Raw genomic sequence first — 22,358 nt, 5'->3', positions numbered from 1 at the left:
AAATTATTCGAAGTTAATGATTTAGACGGAAATGAAAATACGATACCTGAGAGCAGAAAGTGGCAACAACAAAATTGTTAATATAGAAAAATTGAAAATAGAAAATGAGATGGTGATATTGAAGAAGTGAAAATAGGAAGAGGATATATTCAACTAAGACAGAACTGATATAAAATGGATAACAATGGTAAATATGTAAGACAGAATTGATATAAAATGGATAACAATGGTAAATATGGTGATTTAAATATAGAGCTTATTTTAACCTTATTGCCAAAAATGGTGGTCACATTGTCTTATGGGAAAAGATAGATAACAACTATATTGATTTATTAACAGAAAGGTTTTATAAAAACAAAAGAATGTAGCATGTTATCAAGATGTATTTGGAAAGTATTAACATGAATAAGTACCTCAAAGAAGATTAATATTTAAACAAATTATTGATGGTTAAGAAATTATATTCCATAACAAAGGGAAAATAACGATAATCAGCACAAATTGACAAAAGGGATTTGGAAGAAAATTGCGAATTCCAAAATGTGAATGGACATTACCAGGTCATAAATACACAGGTCTATATAATCCATTAGATGACCAAGTGATGACAGGTATATATAATCCATTAGATGACCAAGTGATAACAGGTCTATAAAATCCATTAGATGACCAAGTGATAACAGGTCTATATAATCCATTAGATGACCAAGTGATAACAGGTATATATAATCCATTAGATGACCAAGTGATAACAGGTATATATAATCCATTAGATGACCAAGTGATAACAGGCATATATAATCCATTAGATGACCAAGTGATAACAGGCATATATAATCCATTAGATGACCAAGTGATAACAGGTAAAAACTTTGAATATTATAGCATTCCATGTCATGGATATGAACGAAAAATTGAAATTGATAATACTGCACTTCAGCCTAATTTATTCTCCACAGAAAATCAAATATGTGACGATATAATGTTAAATGATTTTGATGCTATGAAAGCAGAAAAATGTCGTTAAAGAATAGATATGAGTTTTGTTTTCTTGTATCATTGGTATAAAGAAAACCAACCTTACCCCCCCCCCAAAAAAAAAACAAAACACATGGGCATGAACATAAAAAATAATAACACTATAATATAATATATTAAAATGTTAACTAAAGAACAAAGAAATAATACTAAATTATATGATTATTTACCACAATTAAGTTCTGCCAACAGAAAAAGTTATGAACTATATGAAAACGTAAAGAAAGCAAAAAACTTTCAAGAATTAGTGGTAGATGAGTATGTTATCAGTGGTTCCTTTTTACGTGAGTAAAGTAGCAATAATTCCAATAATTGCAAAATGAATAATTCAAGTTCAAACATTGATGGAAACTGATCAGTTTAAGCGCATATTTTTGAAAAGATTTAATGGATGAATAGAAGAAGTAACTTTTTTTAACGATTTAAAGGATGCGTGTAAAATGTTATTTGTAAAGATTGTAAAGGATGTATGTTAGAAGTAATTTTATTTAGACATTAAAGGAGGCATTTTAGAAGTATTTTTATTCAAGGTTTTAAAGGAGGCATGCTAGAAGTAATTATAGTCATCTTTTTAAGGAAGCGTGTTAGAAGTAAGTTTATTTAGGATTTTAAAGGATGCATGTGACAAGTAACTCTTTGTTTCAAGAATTTTAAGGATGCATGTAAGAGATCATTTCTGCAAACGTTTTTAAGAATGCATGTAACAAGTATATATTTGAGGATTTTAAAGGAATCAAATGAGAATAATTTTTTTAAGGCTTTTAAAGGATGGATATAAGGAGTTATGTTTGAAGGATTTTAGGGATGCATGCAAGAAGTATTTTTCACAAGTATTTTATGAATGTATATAAGAGGTTTGTTTTTCAAAAGGATTTTAAGGATGCATGTATGAGGGTTTTTTTCCAAGGAGTTTAAGAATGCGTGTAAGAAGTAATTTTTTCAAGGATTTTAAGGATGCATGTATGAGGGTTTTTTTCCAAGGAGTTTAAGAATGCGTGTAATTTTTTCAAGGATTTTAAGGATGCATGTATGAGGGTTTTTTTTCCAAGGAGTTTAAGAATGCGTGTAAGAAGTAATTTTTTCAAGGATTTTAAGGATGCGTGTATGAGGGTTATTTTTTTAAAAGGATTTTATGACTGCATGTAAAGGTAATTTTTTAAGCATTTAAAGATGCGTAAAAGAAGTAATTTTAATACTGATGATCTAATGTAAATAAGTATTTGACATAAGAAAGATTTGAAATAAGCAAACATTATATATATATATATATATATATATATATATATATATATATATATATATATATATATATATATATATATAAAGATTTAATTGAGATTATTATTCAACAATATTGAAATATTTACCGACAGAAATGTATAATTTAAAAAATACCTGTGTGTAAAAAAATGTATAAAAAGTTAAGAACAAAAAACCAAACTATAATTGCAAAGATGTTCAATATGCAATTGTTAAATAAATAAAATTAAATTTAAACAATAATATCTAAAGAAAGAAAATAATTAATTTATAATAATTTTGAAAAATGTTTAAGTTTATTTAAATAAAACAAATAATTAAGCTATTAAATATAAATTTTCAAAAGTACGCTAACAATTTAACAAATAAATATTTTTACTGCGTAATTTTTAAAAATGTAAATGCACTTTTTACAGGCAGAACAAATTTTAAGGTTAAAATACAAAGCCCCCTTGCTCGTTTGGCTTGCAAAGAACACTTCTTCGGCTATAATGTTTTTTTTCTCTTCAGATTTAATAAACTAAGCCCCGCGAACATTTAAAAAAATTAATTGTTTAAAAATTAAAAAGTTAAACCCTAAATTGATATCAGTTTTAATATATTACTTATTTAAGAACATCTTTATGATCACGGCATTCTCTCTTTACTTATTTTAGATTGGATACAACTGCATCCGTAGTGAAGGAGGTTATGTGGTCCTTTGTGGAGTAGAGGTGAACGAGACCAATGTTTTAAAATATGTCGACTTTGGGGTAGGTGAACACGAGTTTGAGTTTTAATTACACTAGTGGAGCATGAGAAGCTGTGTTTCATGTGTTTAAATGTATATTATCGTGTATGCATGTCAAGACGGAGGAGGAATTTGGTTTCTTACGAGCACTGTAAAACCTAAATTTTTCATGAAATCATTTCAACCACTTAAGGGCGTTAATACATATAATTTAATAATTTTAGTAATTTATACCAGAAGCTGAGAGAGAGAGAGAGAGAGAGAGAGAGAGAGAGAGAGATAGAGAGAGAGAGAGTCCCCTATTTGATTTAAAAATGATTGAAAATAATACAAACTCTAATGTTGAGCTTATACGAAGATGTACTGTTACTACAGAAAGGACACCGCTTTGATATTTCAGAATATATGATATTACGTATACATGTAATGAAGTGATGAGGGATGTTCCAAGTAATATAATTGATCAATCAGCATTGAAAATTTCTGACGTCACTGTATCGACCATAGGTTCTTTTTGTTGAAATTGATTGGTAAAACACCTCTTTTTCCAGAACCTAACTGTAAAAACAGATTTCAAAAAGTTAGCCGACGAGCTGGAAGAAGAGAGAGAAATGACAATATTGTACGGAGGAGTATTATTGGATCATTCTCGATTCAAAAGAGAGTTCGATGACCCAGTGTCCAGACTGATGCATGATCCTATGACAAAACTCAGGCACTGGTTGGATCAAAAGAATTACAGACTTGTAGATCTTCTGCTAACATTTGATAGAGACAACAATTTGACGATTGCCAGAGATGAGTTACACCGTGGAATAGAGGCATAGTTTCCATTTTCATCCTTTTTGTTCAAATACAAGGGACATGTTTTTTATTCTACCTAACTCCTCTGCTGGCTTAGAGAACCAGACTGGCGTTAGAAAAACATCGATGCTTGCTTTCCTGCAGAATGTTTTAGTTTATATTAATACTTGGCTTTGGTTGATCCTGCATGAAGATTCTAATAAACATGTAGGACAAAATGAAAATGGGGATTGTTTTTTTTGTGTGGTAATTTGTAAGTAATAAAGTCCGCTGTAAACAATACTGTTCGATTTAAAAACAATCTTTTCCAGGCTCGTGAAAGTCTTTAAAGAGTATTACACCAGAATTAATCTTGTTATACAAATATAAAAAATCGACCAATTTTAAAACTATAAAAATATTTTTAAAAATTGCAGCGTATGTTCGTATAGTCAGTTTCTGTTCACTGGTAGCTTGTATTCATTACAGAAAAAGTTTGTTAATTTTATTAGCTTGCTTTGTTCTAATTTTGACAGATGAATGGAATTGATCTAACACCCGCTGAAGTAGACCAGCTAATGGATTCATTGGATCAAGATGGAGACGGAGAGATTGATATGAAGTAAGTTCTTCCTGTTCATTTTGTACCCGTCAAACTAACGTGTTGCAAAACACTCTACCTGTCGGTCTCTGAGTTCAGTTGCTGGTGATTTATTTGTATGCTTCTATCGCGACAACAGGTTAATATATATATATATATATATATATATATATATATATATATATATATATATATATATATATATATATATATATATATATATATATATATATATATATATATATATATACACACACACACTTACACATCTACCACCACAAAAACCTTAAAAACCAATACAGTTAGCAATAGCTAAAAGACAAGACTCGATTTTCCGTACGTCAATTTTATGACAATGTCTAACCTTGATATGTGCGTATGTGTGTATGTGTGTGCGTTACTTTTTTTCTGTGTGAATGGTACCAGAGATCCGAGAGGAAACGACCGACCTTTGATAATACGACCAAATACTCTGAGATGCATTTTGACATTCTGTTCAGAAAATTGGTATATCCTGTAAGTGTTGCTTGGATGTATTAGTCACCTAATCTTGATCGAAAGGCATCCGTTCCAGCTGATAATTCGTGATGTCCATTATTGCGACGGCCTGCTGGAAATCATCTTATACCATATATTTCTGGTCAAAATACACATTGAACATCTTTTCATTGTAGGGAATTGATGAAAGGTGACCAGGAAAACACATTATTAGAGAGAGACGCAAAGAAATACCAGGAACAACAGGCCGCATTGGCGAAGATGTTTAAGCAAAGAAGGATGTCGAAGACAGCTTCCGGTTACATGGACATACTAGCAGATGCGGATGTTACACAGCTTAAGCAAGTCATCTAGGATGACGGAGGAAACAAAACAAACATATTCAGTACCTTTACTATACAATCGTTGTCATAAACCTATGTAACTTTATTTCCGTGTTACATCAGGATCTATGCGACTCCATTCGTGGATGTTCTCCCAAGTAAAACAAAAGAAAAAGTTAGACTGTTTTCAGCTGGATATTCTGACTGGGTCTCAAGTTAACTGTTCAGAATAAGATGTTTTATATTTAGCAATAGGAAATAGTTCCAGTTCTTTATTAGGTCCTTGAGTCACGAAACACACTGAGTACCATTCTAATCATGGCGTTAAAACTTAAAACACGTAACGTCTTTAAGCACATTGATGCCAGACTCATCATATATTTTAATATAACCATATTATTGGTGTATCCTCATGAAATTTCAGTGGTGCATGTTCCTAAATACGGTACTGACAATAATGATGGACATGGGGTTATATTATATGCTCAGTTTTGTGACTAAGGGCGTATTATTTGTTTGGGCTATTTTCAACGAAATAGTTTTATTCTTTATTTGACTCTTGTTCCTATGTCTGTGTTACATCGACTTGTTACATAAGAGATCCTTGCTTTTGTTTGTTTGTCGTTTTTTTTCCATCAGCGTAGGAATACATAATAGTAACATAATCTCTCGTAATTATTGTTCAGTGTTGTTTGTGGCTTCCGTATTTGCGTGATCTTGGTTCACTTTCTATTGAATATTGACAGATCGCCTTAGACAGATTAGCATTTACGGACGTAATGTTCAGAAAATTTGTTTCGACGCCTGTCATGTGTTTCGAATTGTATTTTATGTCTTGTTTTGTTTTATTTTCGAAAGAATTTGCATGAGGAATAACTCTTACCGTGTCGAAGGAATTTAAATTTGCCAGTGAAACAGGTTCTTGTTTTCTTTGAATGTAATGTAAATATTTATAAACTTTACGAATGAGTTTACATCATGGTTACAATATTTATAAACTTTACGAATGAGTTTACATCATGGTTACAACACCGGCGATATCCGTACACTATAAAGATACAATGGTCGCGTGCAGAATACTTTCAAATTACGCGTGGAATACATTACAATACTTGGATAAATGATCACCGAGGTGCGATATCTACTTTTCTTTAAGTCTAATACATTGTAGAAAAGTAGTAGACTACGAAGCACAGCAAGTACTCTGGTCTCCGAAATGTCGACTGTTATAATTATTTGTAATAAATACCAATGGATTTTACAAATGCATTGTACCTGGTGTATGCCAGAATTTCACTTCTCTTTCATGTTCCGTAGAATTTCTCTGTTAAAAGATACAAAGAATGGAAGCTTGCAACTTCACAATAGTAGAGCAGACAAATAAAGCTCTTCATAGTTTTTATATGTTTTTTTTTAACGAAAGATCTTGTCAAAATTTTGAAATTGCGCACGACGATTAATTCCTTTGATTAAGAATCAAATGCGGTCACATATTTTATTACTTTTTACACGCTCTTTAATATCTTCTAAATCATTAAGTAAACTTCATCAGACACACCCACACACACCCACACACATACATACATACATACATACATACATACACACACACACACATACATGCATGCATGCATGCACGCAAGCAGGCACGCACTCACGCACGCACGCACACACATACACATACACACATACATGCATACACACACATACATACATACATACATACATACATACATACATACATACATACATACATACATACATACATACATATTTTGCATTTACCGCATGGATATGCAGACAATAATGGATGAATAAAGTCCATGTAATCTTTATTATAAATTGTGCTTGCGGATGGTATAAAACTACACATTGGGCAGCACCTTTGTTTCACTAAAATGTCGTATTATGCGATTTGCATTGCAGCTATAGTATATTTTTATTATTTATCTTTAAATCGTTGTAAGTTTTATTCAATCCAGTCGTTATCTTCCGATATCAGTAATAATTTGAATAAAGCTGAGTAACTTAAATACCGCTCCCTTTGATACAGTATTTTGACGAGTCTTCTTTGTGAAATATTTTTTCTTTTAAACAAGAACACAGTCAAGCTTTATGAATTATTATTATTATTATTATTATTATTATTATTATTATTATTATTATTATTATTTCAATGATAGTAATGATATCAGTATTAGCTATGATTATGCAACAAGCTCAAATAATTTATTAAATTACTTTCCATGGCTCAGATGTTGGTTTTGACAGTCTTTAAGATGAGAAAGAAACGGAAAACATGATACTTTGATGCGTGCTCATGCATGTTTTATATCAGGAAGCCGAGACGAATCAAATTGTAGGTCACAGATTATGCAAATTAAGCTGTATTCCATTTTTGTTTCCTTTGTGGCTCTTCTGTGTTTCTTTATATACGTTATTACTCGTTTTACCTGCTTCTCACAATTACTTGGAATTTGTTGTTTTTTCGAGAAGCCTTACATACAAACTGTTTTGTCACAGCATATAAAGTACCCCTAATCAACATCAAATGCATAAAAGGAGTTTATCTACGAGTATGGAATATTATAAATTACACAAAAACCTTAAATCAGAGAAATTGCTATAGCACCATGGTCAGTAGTGGAGCAGATCGCCCGGTATAATTTTAAATTTTTTTACGATATCGTTCGTGAATGACAACAAAAGTTCCATCAATCTATGATAATACTCTATCGAGGGCTAATTTACCATTCCAAGTTTGTAAAAATTGGTCATTAATGTATTTTAAGTGGCATATTTGACAAAGCAAAGAATCTGAGTGAAATCCATGCACACCCGTGGCACACTGGGTCAAAGTTATTGGAAGAAAAATAATCCAAGCACACCCGTGGCACACTGGGTCAAAGTTATTGGAAGAAAAATAATCAAAGCATACCCGTGGCACACTGGGTCAAAGTTATTGGAGAAACCAAATCCATGCATACCCGTGGCACACTGGGTCAAAGTTATTGGAAGAAAAATAATCCAAGCATACCCGTGGCACACTGGGTCAAAGTTATTGCAAAAATCACAATGTCCTGATCACAAGTTGTTTACTTTTAAGAGACAAAATTGACAGTGTTCCGTGGGCTACAATATTTATACAACTTTTAAAGCAAAACTCATCTTTGACCAGGATTTAGTCTCGTTTTGGGAACGTATTAAGCTCTTGGGCCGTAATTCGAGCATATTCAGCGCGCACACAGTCTGAGACGGATTTTGACTTTTTTCTAAAGAGGCTTGAGTATAAAAGATCTTGTTCCTCCGGTATAATATGTTTTATTTCACTTCATTCGTTTTCGCATTGACAAATGTTCTCTTGTCTAAGTCCGATCCTTAGTCTCTGTATCGGCAACGTCTACGGTTTTCATTGGTGTACAAGCGTGTACCTGCCCATCTTGACAGTAGTGGCATCCGACCCATTACTTCTTTCGAGATTCCCGACCGATTTACCGGTATTTAGACAACCTTCCCTGTGGTGTCTTCACTAGCCGCCAAAAAGATAACATAATCAAAAATGCTTGTCCTTGCCTCAAAGATACAAACGAGATTATCATCCTTTAGTGCGATGACATTATCGTAATGTAGATAAGCATAGAGATAAGCACACCAAGCAATACGTTTGTTGACTCAAACGGCAAGGAATGCTCAAGACTGCAGAAATGTTAGAGCTACAGAAGTAGAAAAACATGGAGACTCAATTTAAAACAATTGTCAAAAAATCTCATGAAGCCAATATTTTCAACTTCACCTTTTAGTTTCATAATTTCACTTTGTCATATTTGATAAAGGAAGTTATTGTCAGCAGTTATATGTCATTATTTTCAGTATTTCATTTGGTTCTAATCATATATTGCTTGATGCATAATTAGGTCGTGAACTATAAAACAAGTACTCACTCGTGTTCATGTGAAAAGTTTATAGTTTGCTGAATCATTGCCGGAAATGTTAGTCATGCCATTGTTGTCTGGCTCATGGTTTCTGTTTAGATGTTGAGTCAACTAATGTTAAATACATTGACCACTTCACATCAGCATTCATTCTTGTCTTTAATATGCTTTCAAATTTTTGCTTGTCTTACATCAGCATTCATTCTGATTTCTTTCACATGTTATGCAATATTTCTTGTGATTACACATGTATGAAAGACGCCGGTGACTACGCGGAATCAGGAAATATGATCGCGTATGTATAATCCTACTTTCAAGGCGAATGTAATTGAATATTTGATTGATGAAGTTCACAGATTTCAATAACATTCCATTAAATATCTTTAATAATTCAGACGTATATTTCTCCCTCCGGAGATATTTTATGAATCGGCCAGCTAATTTATTTGCACTGATAGGCATCTGCATGCATGTCATTTCCTTTCATAATGTTTTCCTTGTAGATTGTACATTTTCGAAGATGATACCTTCTTGATTATTGTACTATCTACCATTAAATTCAATTAATAGAAAACGTATCAACAAAGTCCGTTTGATTATTTTTAAGCATCCACTCTCCGTTTCAGTTATTGGAATGTATCCACACAGCCTGTTTGGACTATTGGAATATATCAACACAGTCCGTTTGAGTTATTGAAATGAATATTCTTCTTCTTCGTCATTAAATATATTTCAAATGAGTTGTGTTCATCTTTTATTTTATAGGCCTAAGCCCTCCACGACCGCACAGTCTTTGTAACTGTGTTTTTATATTACAGCATTTCCAATTATATTCGAGAATCAGGAGGGAATAAGTTGCAACACAAACATTTAGGTGTCAACATGGAAGGGTGGGTGAGTATTATTTACAGATATTACATTTACAGTCTCTATCATTCCAGGACAGAATTAAAGATGTAAATGAATTAAAACTCCATTGCTTCTAAAGTGATTTGATTGCTCATTCCATAAAATTGAAGCTGGGTATCGAAAAGATTATTTGCCAAAATGTTGAGGATTTCATTCTTGGGACATATAAAGTATTTTAATGTCAAAAATTATATGTATTATGTTTAAAACTTATTAAATCATTCAAGCATTTGGGAGCATGCTTATTCAGAATTTCGAAACTCTTGAGAACCATAATCCGAAGTCTACGCATCTTTAGGATTTGCATGTTTGCCTAAGTACGAGTTTATGGTAGCTGCTTCTGATGTTACCATACACAACTCTCTTGTATTCTTTTACAGAATTCATGTCATTGCAGAAATGATTTGCAAAGGAATAAATATTGACAGTGGAGAGGATTCATGTATATAAGACTGTCAGTTTGCTAAGTCTAGCTAGCTTTTGACCAATATGTTTCAAGACATATAGTTGCCTTGAAAATATCATACAGAGACTTTTTACACGTGAATCGAATTGCAGTTGATAGTCAATGACAGTTCCTATCAGTTAAACAATGTCTTCACAGTTTACGACAGCACTGCTTATGTTTAGTACAGGCTTCATACTGAATGTCTTTTTTACCCATAGCTCGTCCTTGAAACATTTCATGGTTGGCTTGCACGTTTTAGCCTCGAACCAGTCGATCAGAATGTTTGACTCGGCTGTAAGTGTGTCCATCAGTGTGTCAAAATCCGCTGAGGATAAGAACAAAGTATTATCGACGGCATAATCATATAAAGAGCCGTATGTAATAAAATAAAATATATCCCTGATAAATACATTAAATAGTAATGGTCCAAAGATCAACCCATGATGAACCCCTTTCTAAAGCTCAGTCCTACCAGTCATGATTGCCTGCAACTCAGTTTGTTGCTTTCGATTGGACAGATAGCTCAGTAAGAGTTCTACAGAGTCATCTGACCTACCATAACGTAGAAATGGAGACAGACAAAGGCCTTGGATAAATCCATCAGGACTACAGTTATATATTTCTTTTAACCACGAACCTTCTTCCAGTCTTCAAACAGACGCATTAGAGTAGTCTGGCACCATGACCTTTATGAATGGCACCCCAATGTTTGTTGAAAACTTCCACAAGAAATGATGCAAGAAATGATATAAGAAATGATACAAGAAAGGTTACTAAATTATTGATTTCTCAAGCAGTTTAGATATGATAGATAGAATGACGACAAGTCGGTTTTTATCAAGAGTTTCTTTTGTCCGATCACGAAAAATATTAGATTGCATAATTTTGTTGATTAGATATGTAATATGGCTCACAAGGAGTGTTGCCCCAGCTTTTAATAGTTTAACAGGAAAGTATATCATCTCAAGTAGCTTTTCTGAAAAATTTTCTGCTTCTTTTATTTTATACATTTCTTCATGTTTATTTTGCTGAAATTCAAAACGTGTGTTTATTTTCCTAGTGTCCTTAATAGCTTTGATACTCTGATGGGTTCAAGGGTCAAACGGAACATCGTTACCAATGTCTGATACAAATTCTTAAAGACTTCACATATTTCTCTGTCATGATGTTATCTTGACCATCCGAACATTTATTAGAAAACTATAGGTTAACAGTTGACCAGAAGTTCCAAGATGGATTTCTCTCTGTACATCTATCTAAGAAGTTAGCTTTCAGATACGTACGTTTTTATTTGTTTACCAGCTTTCTCTGCTTCCTATATTTTTCTCAGGCTTTGGATGATCTGTGCTAAGTGTATTTTGTAAACACATGTGCTTATCATATTTAGATTGATTTAGTGTTCTGTTCATGTAATTTAATGTTTTTTTTTACGTGGATATGTATGTTTTACTGGAACTTGTTTGTCTATAACATTTAACAGAACGTTGCAAAATGAATATCGTCAGAGTTAACATAGTCTGAGTCAGTAGTGGAATATAGGGCAGTAATGGAGCGCTTTGAAAATCACATAAAAATTCTTGAAACTTCTATACTGTGTTATTGTTTTCTTTCATGGTTGCAGAATGATGGGTGTCTCTTAATTGTGTAAGGACCACATTATGAAAATCACTAATACCAGTAGTCTCATTAAGGTAATAATGCACTGACTTTATTTATTTATAAGAATGAGATCAGTACAGGATGTATAACATTCATTCTTAAAACACTGTTTTTGTCTAATCAAGCATGCAAGATAAAAAATATCACACATATCATACAGGGAACGGGATTAGGAAAGGCCCTGTATATTACAATTTAGGTCACCATTGATAATGCGGTTTCCACACTTTACCATTCGTTTGTCATGCGATGGAGCCCTGTAGAAAGACTGTTAACGTAATGGTGAAAATAAATGATAATTCGCAGGAATTGGTTCAGGCGATGGCCGTCCGAAAGTTATGGATTGTACGGTACTTCAATAAACAGAATCCAATATGTTCTTTATTAAGCGTCAACTTTTCCTGCCACCGCCTCTCTCTCTCTCTCTCTCTCTCTCACACACACACACACACACACACACACACTAATTGGGTAATGCTTCATCTAAGTCATTCCAAATACTCTAAAGGGTAACATTTAAGTACGTTTAGCAAACAGTATACGGGTGGAAACTGCCAAATGCAAACATATACATATACCCCTCAAAACAGACGACGGTGAATCTACGTTTAGAAAGGAGAATATTGTATTAGGTTCCTATTACTCGAGATTCTATGTCTCATAATTATGACAGATTGATTGCTTATGACCAGTTCTAACACTAACCTCTTAGTACTGAGCGCCTAGTGAGTCAGCTGTTAGTACCATTATTATAAATCTATGGTATGATTCGGACTGGGTCCAAACTCGCGACCACTTGCGGACGCTCTAACCACTAAGCCACCAGTGTGGCGAAATATAATGTAAAGGAAAATATTCGACTTGTTCGTAAAAACTTAGTCTACAGGTCCATTGCACAAGATTGGTCTCGACGTACCAAAATTAAAAGCCATTTCTCTGATACAAGACTGCTCCGTTGGCTTAGTGGTTAGAGCGTCGGCCTCAGATGCGGGAGGTCGCGGGTTAGAACCCCGGCCGATTAATACCAAAAAGACTTCTGCAAACGGAATCCAAATCACTCTCTCTCTCTCTCCTTCTCTCTCTCTCTCTCTCTCTCTCTCTCTCTCTCTCTCTCTCTGATGCAAATTTTTTGCCTCGATAAATTGTTTGGTTTTCGAAATAAAAAATTTATTGTCGCACAAAAGATCTTGAAGTAGTAATCCAGACTGAGGTGCGTTGCAAGAAGTCTCGTAAAGAAATAATACATAGAATTTCATTCAGACAGGTGTATGTAGAGTCATCTAAGTGAAAAATAGCAAGGAAAAAAAAACACCAAAAAAAAAAAAATCCTACTCCAATAACTATTTTACAAATTAAATTTATTATTAATCTTAAAGTAAGCTCTATTTGCCATTGAGCCATACATATCCTTCCCTAATATTTTGAAATGGTTTTCCCTGGTGGCTTAATTATGATATATTTATATTGATCTGAAGGCCTAATCAAAAGATTTGTTTGTTTCTGGTTACAATGAAAACAAATTAGCTTAGGTAGGTCGGTGCAAACTTTTTTTATCTGCAGGGATTTCAATGATTCATAAACTAGAAAAAGCGCCTTTTGCACCCTGATTTAAACATCGATCGTAGTTACATTCTTTGTTAATTATTTGTTTTTCAAACATTGATGTTGGATCGGCAGTTACAAATAAAGTCAGCCGAGTAACCAGAACCAAACACTTTTTATTTGGCCTAATGTTGAAAACCGAATGACGATGGTGGTACAGTACCATCTTTCAATCTATAAAGACTATTATCTGGAAAATTAATAGATTACATAAAGGCCAAAAGAAATCTGATTTAACGTAGTCAGTATTCAGAAGCTAATTAATTTATTTGAGATTTTTATATAATGAGTCGTTATATTGACTGAAGAGTTATTGATTTTTCCTGACTGATAATCGTCTAAAACAGACGGCCCATGTTATTAAAGAGGCGCATCGCGGGATAGTTTGACAGAATTGAGAAATAATCTTCGAAGCTTTTGTAACAGCCAAATATATGAGAGACAAATGATGAACATTATTGAGCATATTTCTTCCCTACTGCAATAAATTCTTTGATTTTCTTTTAAAAATGAAAGGTAATTCCTGACCGTCCACAATCAGAGTACTATGAGTTTTGGATGCTGAAATGTTTAAATGTGAAATAAGACGCTGAAATGTTTAAATGTGAAGTAAGATACTGAAATATTTATGTGTGAAGTAAGATGCTGAAATATTTATGTGTTTAGTAGGATACTGAAATATTTATGTGTGAAGTAAGATGCTGTAATATTTATGTGTGAAGTAAGATGCTGAACTGTTTATGTGTGAAGTAAGATGCCGAAGTATGTGTGAAGTAAAGTACTGAAATGTGTGTGAAGCAAGATTCTTAAATGTGTGTGAAGTAAGATGCTGAAATGTTCATGTGTGAAGTAAGATGCTGAAATGTGTGTGAAGTAAGATGCTTAAATATGTGTGAAGTAAGATTCTGAAATGTGCGTTAAGTAAAATGCTTAAATGTATGTGAAGTAAGATACTGAAATGTTTATATGTGAAGTCAGATGCTGAAATGTTTTTGTGTGAAGTAAGATGCTGAAATATGTGTGAAGTAAAGTACGAAATGTGTGTGAAGTATGATGCTGAAATGTGTGTGAAGTAAGATGCTTAAATGTGTGTTAAGTAAGATGCTTAAATGTGTGTGAAGTAAGATACTGAATTGGTTATGTGTGGAGTAAGATACTGAAATGTGTGTGAAGTAAGATGCTTAAATGTGTATTAAGTAAAGTGCTGAAATGTGTGTGAAGTAAGAAACTGAAATGATTATGTGTGAAGTAAGATGTTGAAACGTTTATGTGTGAAGTAAGATGCTGAAATGGTTATGTGTGAAGTAAGATGCTGAAATGTTTATGTGTGAAGTAAGCTGTTGAAATGTTTATGTGTGAAGTAAGATGCTGAAATATTTAAGTGTGAAGTAAGATGCTGAAATGGTTATGTGTGAAGTAAGATGTTGAAATGTGTGTGAAGTAAGATACTGAAATATGTGTGAAGTAAGGTACTGAAGTGTGTGTAAAGTAAGATTCTGAAATGTGTGTGAAGTACGATGCTTAAATGTGTGTGAAGTAAGATACAGAAATGTTTATATGTGATGTAAGATGTTGAAATATGTGTGAAGTAAGGTACAGAAATGTGTGTGAAGTATGTGTGTGTGTGTGATTAGGATTTTTAACGTAGCTTTAACAATTTTTCTGATAACTATTAAGCTTTGTTTTTCGGCAAATGACAGTTTATACCCCTGCTGATACTGAAATGTTTATATGTGAAGTAAGATGTTGAAATGTATGTGAAGTAAGATACTGCAATATGTGTGAAGTAAGGTACTGAAATGTGTGTGAAGTATGTGTGTGTGTGTGATTAGGATTTTTAACGTAGCTTTAACAATTTTTCAGTCATATTGCTGCGATGTCTGCAGTGTGGCAGTTTATAGTGATGTTCTGTACTGGGGCATAATGCTGCAGACATGTAGCATGATGTCTCACCCAGTCACATTATCCTGACACCAGGCCGACCAGTCCTAACACTAACCTCTTAACGCTGAGCGTCTAGCGAAGCAGCTGTTAGTACCATTTTTTTAAGTCTTTGGTATGACTAGACCGGGGTTCGAACCCACGACTTTCCACTTCCGAGGCGGACGCTCTAACCACTAGGCCACCGGAGCGGTTGTGTGTGTGTGTGAAGTAAGATTCTGAAATGTGTGTGAAGTAAGATGCTTCAATCTGTGTTAAGTTAGATGCCTAAATGTGTGTGAAGTAAGATACTGAAATGTTTATGTGTGAAGTAAGATGCTGAAATGTGTGTGAAGTATGATATTGAAATGTGCGTGAAGTAAGATGTTTAAATGTGTGTGAAGTAAGATACTGAAATGTGTGGAAAGTAAGATGCTGAAATGTGTGTGAAGTAAGATACTGAAATGTGTGTGAAGTAAGATGCTGAAATGTTTAAGTGTGAAGTAAGATGCTGAAATGTTTAAGTGTGAAGTAAGATGTGAAACGTGTGTGAAGTAAGATACTGAAATGTTTGTGTGTGAAGTAAGATGCTTAAATCTGTGTTAAGTTAGATGCCTAAATGTGTGTGAAGTAAGATACTGAAATGTTTATGTGTGAAGTAAGATGATGAAATGTTTATGTGTGAAGTAAGATGCTGACATGTGTGTGAAGTCTGATGCTGAAATGTGTGTGAAGTAAGGTGCTGAAATGTGTGTGAAGAATGATACTGAAATGTGCGTCAAGTAAGATCCTTAAATGTATGTGAAGTAAGATGCTGAAATGTGTGTGAAGTAAGATGCTGAAATGTGTGTGAAGTAAGATGCTGAAATGTTTAAGTGTGAAGTAAGATGCTGAAATGTTTAAGTTTGAAGTAAGATGGTGAAACGTGTGTGAAGTAAGATACTGAAATGTTTGTGTGTGAAGTAAGATGCTTAAATGTTTATGTGTGAAATATGGTAATTATGAGCAATCAGTACTTCATGAAGAGTCACATATAATGTTGCAGCAAACTTCACAGGAGGGTAATTTATCCGTATTCACTGAGGGCGTCCTTTCAAACAAACATGATGGTGTTTTGTAATGATTAAACTAAATAGACTGGTACAGCAATTTCGTATCCTCGAATTTGAACTGAAAACAATACATACACAACGTAGGGTTACACTTTTAAAGCACATAAGGGTCCCAGGTCCGATTGGTTTTCTATCAAACAGAAGAATTATTCATCTGTGGTAGGGTGTTTGCCTAGAGTACTTGAACTTTTCATCACTATCTCGTCTATGATGATATTAAGTACGAGTTATTTTTTGTTTATTGGGTTATAAACTGTCAGTAGCCGAATCGCACAGTAAGTAACGCCCGATGTGGGGCTGGGCTGGGCTATTAAGCTTTGTTTTTCGGCAAATGACAGTTTATTGTTGTTCTAGGGTTTAACGCCATTTTCAGCACAATATAGGCCAGCATAACTGGTGGAGGAAGAACCCTGGAAAACCCAGGGAAGAACCACCGACCCACGAGAAGCTACTGGCAGGCTTTCCCACGTACCCACGCTAGCCGAGCCTTGGACTCGAACCCACGCAGACAGATGTGAGATGGCAGTGATCCGGAACGGTGAGCGCTTTAGACCATTCGGCCACTCGGGGATTTTATTTATACGCCGGAAGATCTGGGTTTATGCAGTATGTTAGGAGTAATCGGTAGAACAAACGGCATAGACCTTGATCTGCCGTTCCAAGATGCGACCGGGGTGGGTGGGTGGGGTGGGGTGGCGAGTGGCCGAGTGGTCTAAAGCGCTCTCCGCTACGGATCACTGCCATCTCACCTCTGTCTGCGTGGGTTCGAGTCTAGGATTCGGCCAATGTGGGTATGTGAGAAAGCTTGTCAGTAGCTTCTCGTGGGTCGATGGTTCTTCCCAGGGTTTTCCTGGGTTCTTCCTCCACCATTAATACTGGCCGCCATGCATAGCGTATCGTGTGCTGAAAAATGGCGTTAAACCCCACAACAACAACAACAGCGATATGCGACGGCTGATTAGGGTCTCTGGTATTTGCTGTTGGACTCATACGCGAGTATAGACAGCAAAAAGTAAGAAATGCATATACATACCTATATTTTCATACAATACCTACGTACTACATCTTCCTTAAATCATTATTTTGGTTCAAATTATTCAGTTATTATTATTGACACATTCATATAAGGAAATCGCAGCATGTTAGTTATCAAACAAACTCTACTTGACTGAATGCATTACAATTTCATTTGCAAAATGATAACTATGTGACTTTGAAACTAGTTTCGAGGTCAAACTAATTTAAATTCCCTGGAATGACAATTAGGCTATAGCGTTCAAAGATTTAGATTCAAATAATATAATTATGCTTTTTTTTTCTTCAAAATACAATTTGAAAAAATACGTTCAATGAATCAAAAGAATCAAAAGTTAAAAATACAAAGAGGATATATACGTTTTAACGTAGATGTAAGGGAATATTTCACGAGTGAAGTGCGAAACATTGTATTGTCACGATTGGCGAAGCCACAGGTGGCAATATAAACTGTTTCCGCTTTACGAGTGAAAGTTTTACTATTTATAGTAAACAAACGTAGAATTTATGTCTGTTACATATATTTTATGGCAAAAAATCGTCATTTTTTTCTCTGGTTTATGTCATTGCGAATAAAGGTTGCATTACTACCTCTATCAAAAAAAGTAGTTCCGAAATTTGCACAAATTTCAGGACAGCGACCTTTACAAAACTATTTTATACAAATCATGCTATATTTTGTCAAAATTACTGACTTTTTTCAAACGAACATGTGTCTTGCGCGGATTGAAAAAGTAAACATTGCTGGGGTACGGATACTGTAGAAATATCACAAAGTGGTCACATCGGACACAATTCAGAGCGTAACATCTATAAACAAAAGATTTGAATGATTATAAGATAGGTTTTGATTATTTGTTTTGTTCAGTTGTGATTCTTTAAATTGGGTAGAAAGATTGCCTAAATGGAGCATAAATTAGTTTCGAATATGCTACCACCACTGTGCCGATGAAATATTTCTCCCACGTATATATTGCAATATCTCATTACGAAATATATAGCAAAAATGCTTTTCGTCTATTTGTAAAACGTAATGTAAAACCATGGAACGAATCTCAGTTTGTTCATATGGCGCCAACATAGTTAAGCATGGACTAGAGATATACAACACATCGGGCTTTTTCTTAACATCTTAATGATTGCTAAATACTCCGTGTTTGTAGAGGGCGACATTCAACTTAGAGATATGACATATCTGGGATATTTACCTGTTAATAGTCGATCAACAAGTAATTTATTTTAAAGCATATAAAGATAATTATAACGTTTTAATGAAAAACAGTTTTCATCAACAAATCAAGCACACACGATATGTAAACATTTACCTGTTTAAGTATTTATGAAGGTACTTCAAAGCGATTGACTTGACTTAGTAAGACATGTTTGTGTACCGCTTGAATATTTCTATTCCAGCTTGGACTATGTCAATATAACATGGTAAAGGTCTTTAGAATATATGTTAGCTTTTTTGTTGTTTGAGGAATTCGAACCCAGTTTTCATCTTGGTCTTGAATAAATATCCTAATCACTGAGCCGTTTTAAAGATATGGTCGATTAATTCTGAACATTCGCTTTGATAGTCTAGGTTACGAAAGTCGCCATGATGAATATAATAATTACGTCACTCAGTCACTTCCGGTCTTTCGCCAGTAAACTGGTCTATCGATTCGATACTGCCATAAAAGTACACTTTAGAACCGTTAAAAAAATCACATAGATCAACGATGTTTAATCATATCGGAAAATAACGTGTATGAATTCAGATTACATTTATACATAAAGAGCAAATTTATAAGGCTAACTGATTTTTGGCAGCCTACTACAAGAACCTACCTCCTTCCGCTCTTGGAATATAATCATAAATGATTCTTTACGTAAACTAAAAATGTTATCAATATAGACCAAGATACTGTTGAGGCTTGAATATTTTCTATGAAATCAAATTAAATCAAGCAGAAAAATTAAAATGTACTAACAACTCTCAAAACTGAGTGCCCCTTTGAACCCCCAGGATTTCAATCAACTGTCATTTTCTTGTACAATGGACTTCACAATGTCACATGAATGTACAATTTCTGTTTTCAAGGGGGAAGTGCTTTCAAATATGGCACCAGTTTGTGCAACCGGAAAGTCGTTGATTGCAGAAAAGAAATCGAGAAATTGTCCATTGAAAATTGTGCTAACAAGGATAGCTTCCATAAATACTTCATTTTCTAAAAATATTACTTTGAATAAAATCGTTTTTTGTCGGAAGCTGTTCCTTTTACCATGAATATATGCACTTTAAAGTGTCTTTTAAGTAGGGTGGTGTTCCTGTAACGTCACATCATGCTTCATGAGATAGTAAAGGTCAGCACAAGTTTCCACTCACTTTTGTTTGACCAGCACTATAGTCATTTGAGATATGTATGTATAGATCACTTTTGTTTGACCAGCACTATAGTCATTTGAGATATGTATGGATAGATCACTTTTGTTTGACCAGCACTATAGTCATTTGAGATATGTATGTATAGATCACTTTTGTTTGACCAGCACTATAGTCATTTGAGATATGTATGGATAGATCACTTTTGTTTGACCAGCACTATAGTCATTGGAGATATGTATGTATAGATCACTTTTGTTTGACCAGTACTATAGTCATTTGAGATATGTATGTATAGATCACTTTTGTTTGACCAGCACTATAGTCATTTGAGATATGTATGTATAGATCACTTCTGTTTGACCAAGATGGATATTTTATCAATCAATACATTTGTTTTAAACTGCTGTAACACAGGCTACTATAGTAAACTTAAGTTTTATGCTGTAACATAGACTACTAAAGTACTGTTTCCGGTAAAAGAAAATGCAGCGGAATAATAGCTGCAGGATAAAAGCACTAAGACAACCATGGTACTCACGGAAAATATAAACGCGTATGTCTTGTTGCGTATGCTACCTGTGGACCTGCCCCAGCCACCAAAGTTGGTATTGGCGTGACCAGAATTGCAATTACGAAAATATCATAGGCATACCAATCGGATTTGTTGTTGGGGCAACATTGATAACCACCGGTGTCTCCGGCGTTCGCGTCCACATGTATACTCGGTACACGGTGCAAAAAGGGCAAAGTCATTGGGTATAGAATATAGAAAACATTGACCTAATTCGGTAAGCGCTGTTTCAACCCATTATCATACTCCTGCCAGTCGTCTAATATATTTAGAACATCAATAGTTCTTCATCACAAATTTATCGAAATATCGTGAAGTTTATCTGTATTTAAGGAATACAATTCGGATGTAGAGAAAGTGGCAGTAGTCGCATATAAATTGGATACGCCCATTATGTTCTTTGTAATTTACTGTACTTGATTCCACAATTCTGACCAATTTGTCAAATACCGGGATATTTTGAAACGAAAATTAAACAGCAGGATATATAATGAAGTGGTCTGTCCCCTAATGTAAGCTTCTGTCGTGAAAAAGAAATTGCAAGTAGGTACATCTGCAGTTATGAAGAAAAATCTGTGTAACGGGTAACCTATTTTTCAGGTGACACTTTAATTTCTTCGAGACAAAGTTAGTGTTAGTTTTAGGCTGTGTCACGATAAGGTCAAACATTTACTTTTCAAAAGCTATGTTGACGACAGTAGTATAATATTACTATTTTGTACTACTCGGCCGCCGCCTACACAACCACCACCCCCCCTTTCACATTTACTTCTCTGGAAGGGTGGGGTCACTGCATTCCATAAGGAAATTGGGTTCCTGACCGTATCCTCCATATAAACAATTATCATCATGTAGTGAGGCTTGTAGGTTGTACACATATTGCTTATTGCATAACTGTATTTTGCTTATTGTGTATCACAGTGTCACCTTACTAGGGGTGTTCTTGATACCATGTATATATTTTGCAAATAGTTTTCACTGCTGGGCTCTCTTTCTGCGTGCCAAACTAATGTTGTCTCATACGTACAATTATAAAGACAGTGTTGTGACAAAGCACAATTTATTAACTGCGCGGTGGACAATTATTATAATGAATAGTCTTGCACGTAAATAACCCTCTTCTAACTGTTTGCGCTCTGGGCATGTGTATGGTATTTGTCTAGTGCAAGACCATTTAACTACTTTGACGGCAGATATCCAGTGGACATATTGTCATTTTCCATATACCTACCATTAGCTGTCAGACTTTTCTCTTGCCTGCAACGGACAGTAGAGACGTTGGGATATTTTTTCCGACTGTGTTGTTATTGTTGGTATACTACCGTACTCAACACTTTTTTGACACCTTTGTATTTACAGTCCTAACAATTTGATAATTACAAATAATCTTGGATGACGCTAATTATGTCCGGCGAAAATAAGTCATGGTAACCTACTTATTATCTTCCAGTGAATGTATTTTTACGTTTATTTCAGTTACTTTGAGCGTAAGGCATAAAACGTAATATGTGTATTTCTCTTACCACTGGCGTCCACTTTCAGGTTACAGTTGGACATTTGCCTTTC

At 34.3% G+C, this 22,358-nt stretch overlaps 1 protein-coding gene across 3 annotated transcripts in view; it reads left to right on the top strand.

Moving 5' to 3' along the window:
- LOC149804197 (uncharacterized) overlaps positions 1 to 9,905 on the top strand; it is a 113,762-nt gene extending 103,857 nt beyond the window's left edge. For all 3 annotated transcript variants that reach the window (XM_089937812.1, XM_089937804.1, XM_089937795.1), the window contains exons 10-13: positions 2,955 to 3,050; positions 3,580 to 3,849; positions 4,348 to 4,433; positions 5,087 to 9,905. In XM_089937812.1, coding sequence (XP_089793938.1) covers positions 2,955 to 3,050; positions 3,580 to 3,849; positions 4,348 to 4,433; positions 5,087 to 5,264 — 630 coding nt within the window. In that variant the 3' untranslated portion in view covers positions 5,265 to 9,905. The remainder of the gene's footprint in view (positions 1 to 2,954; positions 3,051 to 3,579; positions 3,850 to 4,347; positions 4,434 to 5,086) is intronic.
- Positions 9,906 to 22,358: the final 12,453 nt, after the last annotated feature.

Source organism: Sinohyriopsis cumingii, chromosome 2 (genome assembly GCF_028554795.1).
Source record: "Sinohyriopsis cumingii isolate HCF-2022 chromosome 2, ASM2855479v2, whole genome shotgun sequence".
Lineage (NCBI taxonomy): Eukaryota > Metazoa > Mollusca > Bivalvia > Unionida > Unionidae > Sinohyriopsis > Sinohyriopsis cumingii.
Note: the sequence above shows the minus strand (reverse complement) of the source record. Positions and strands in the feature narration are given on the sequence as shown.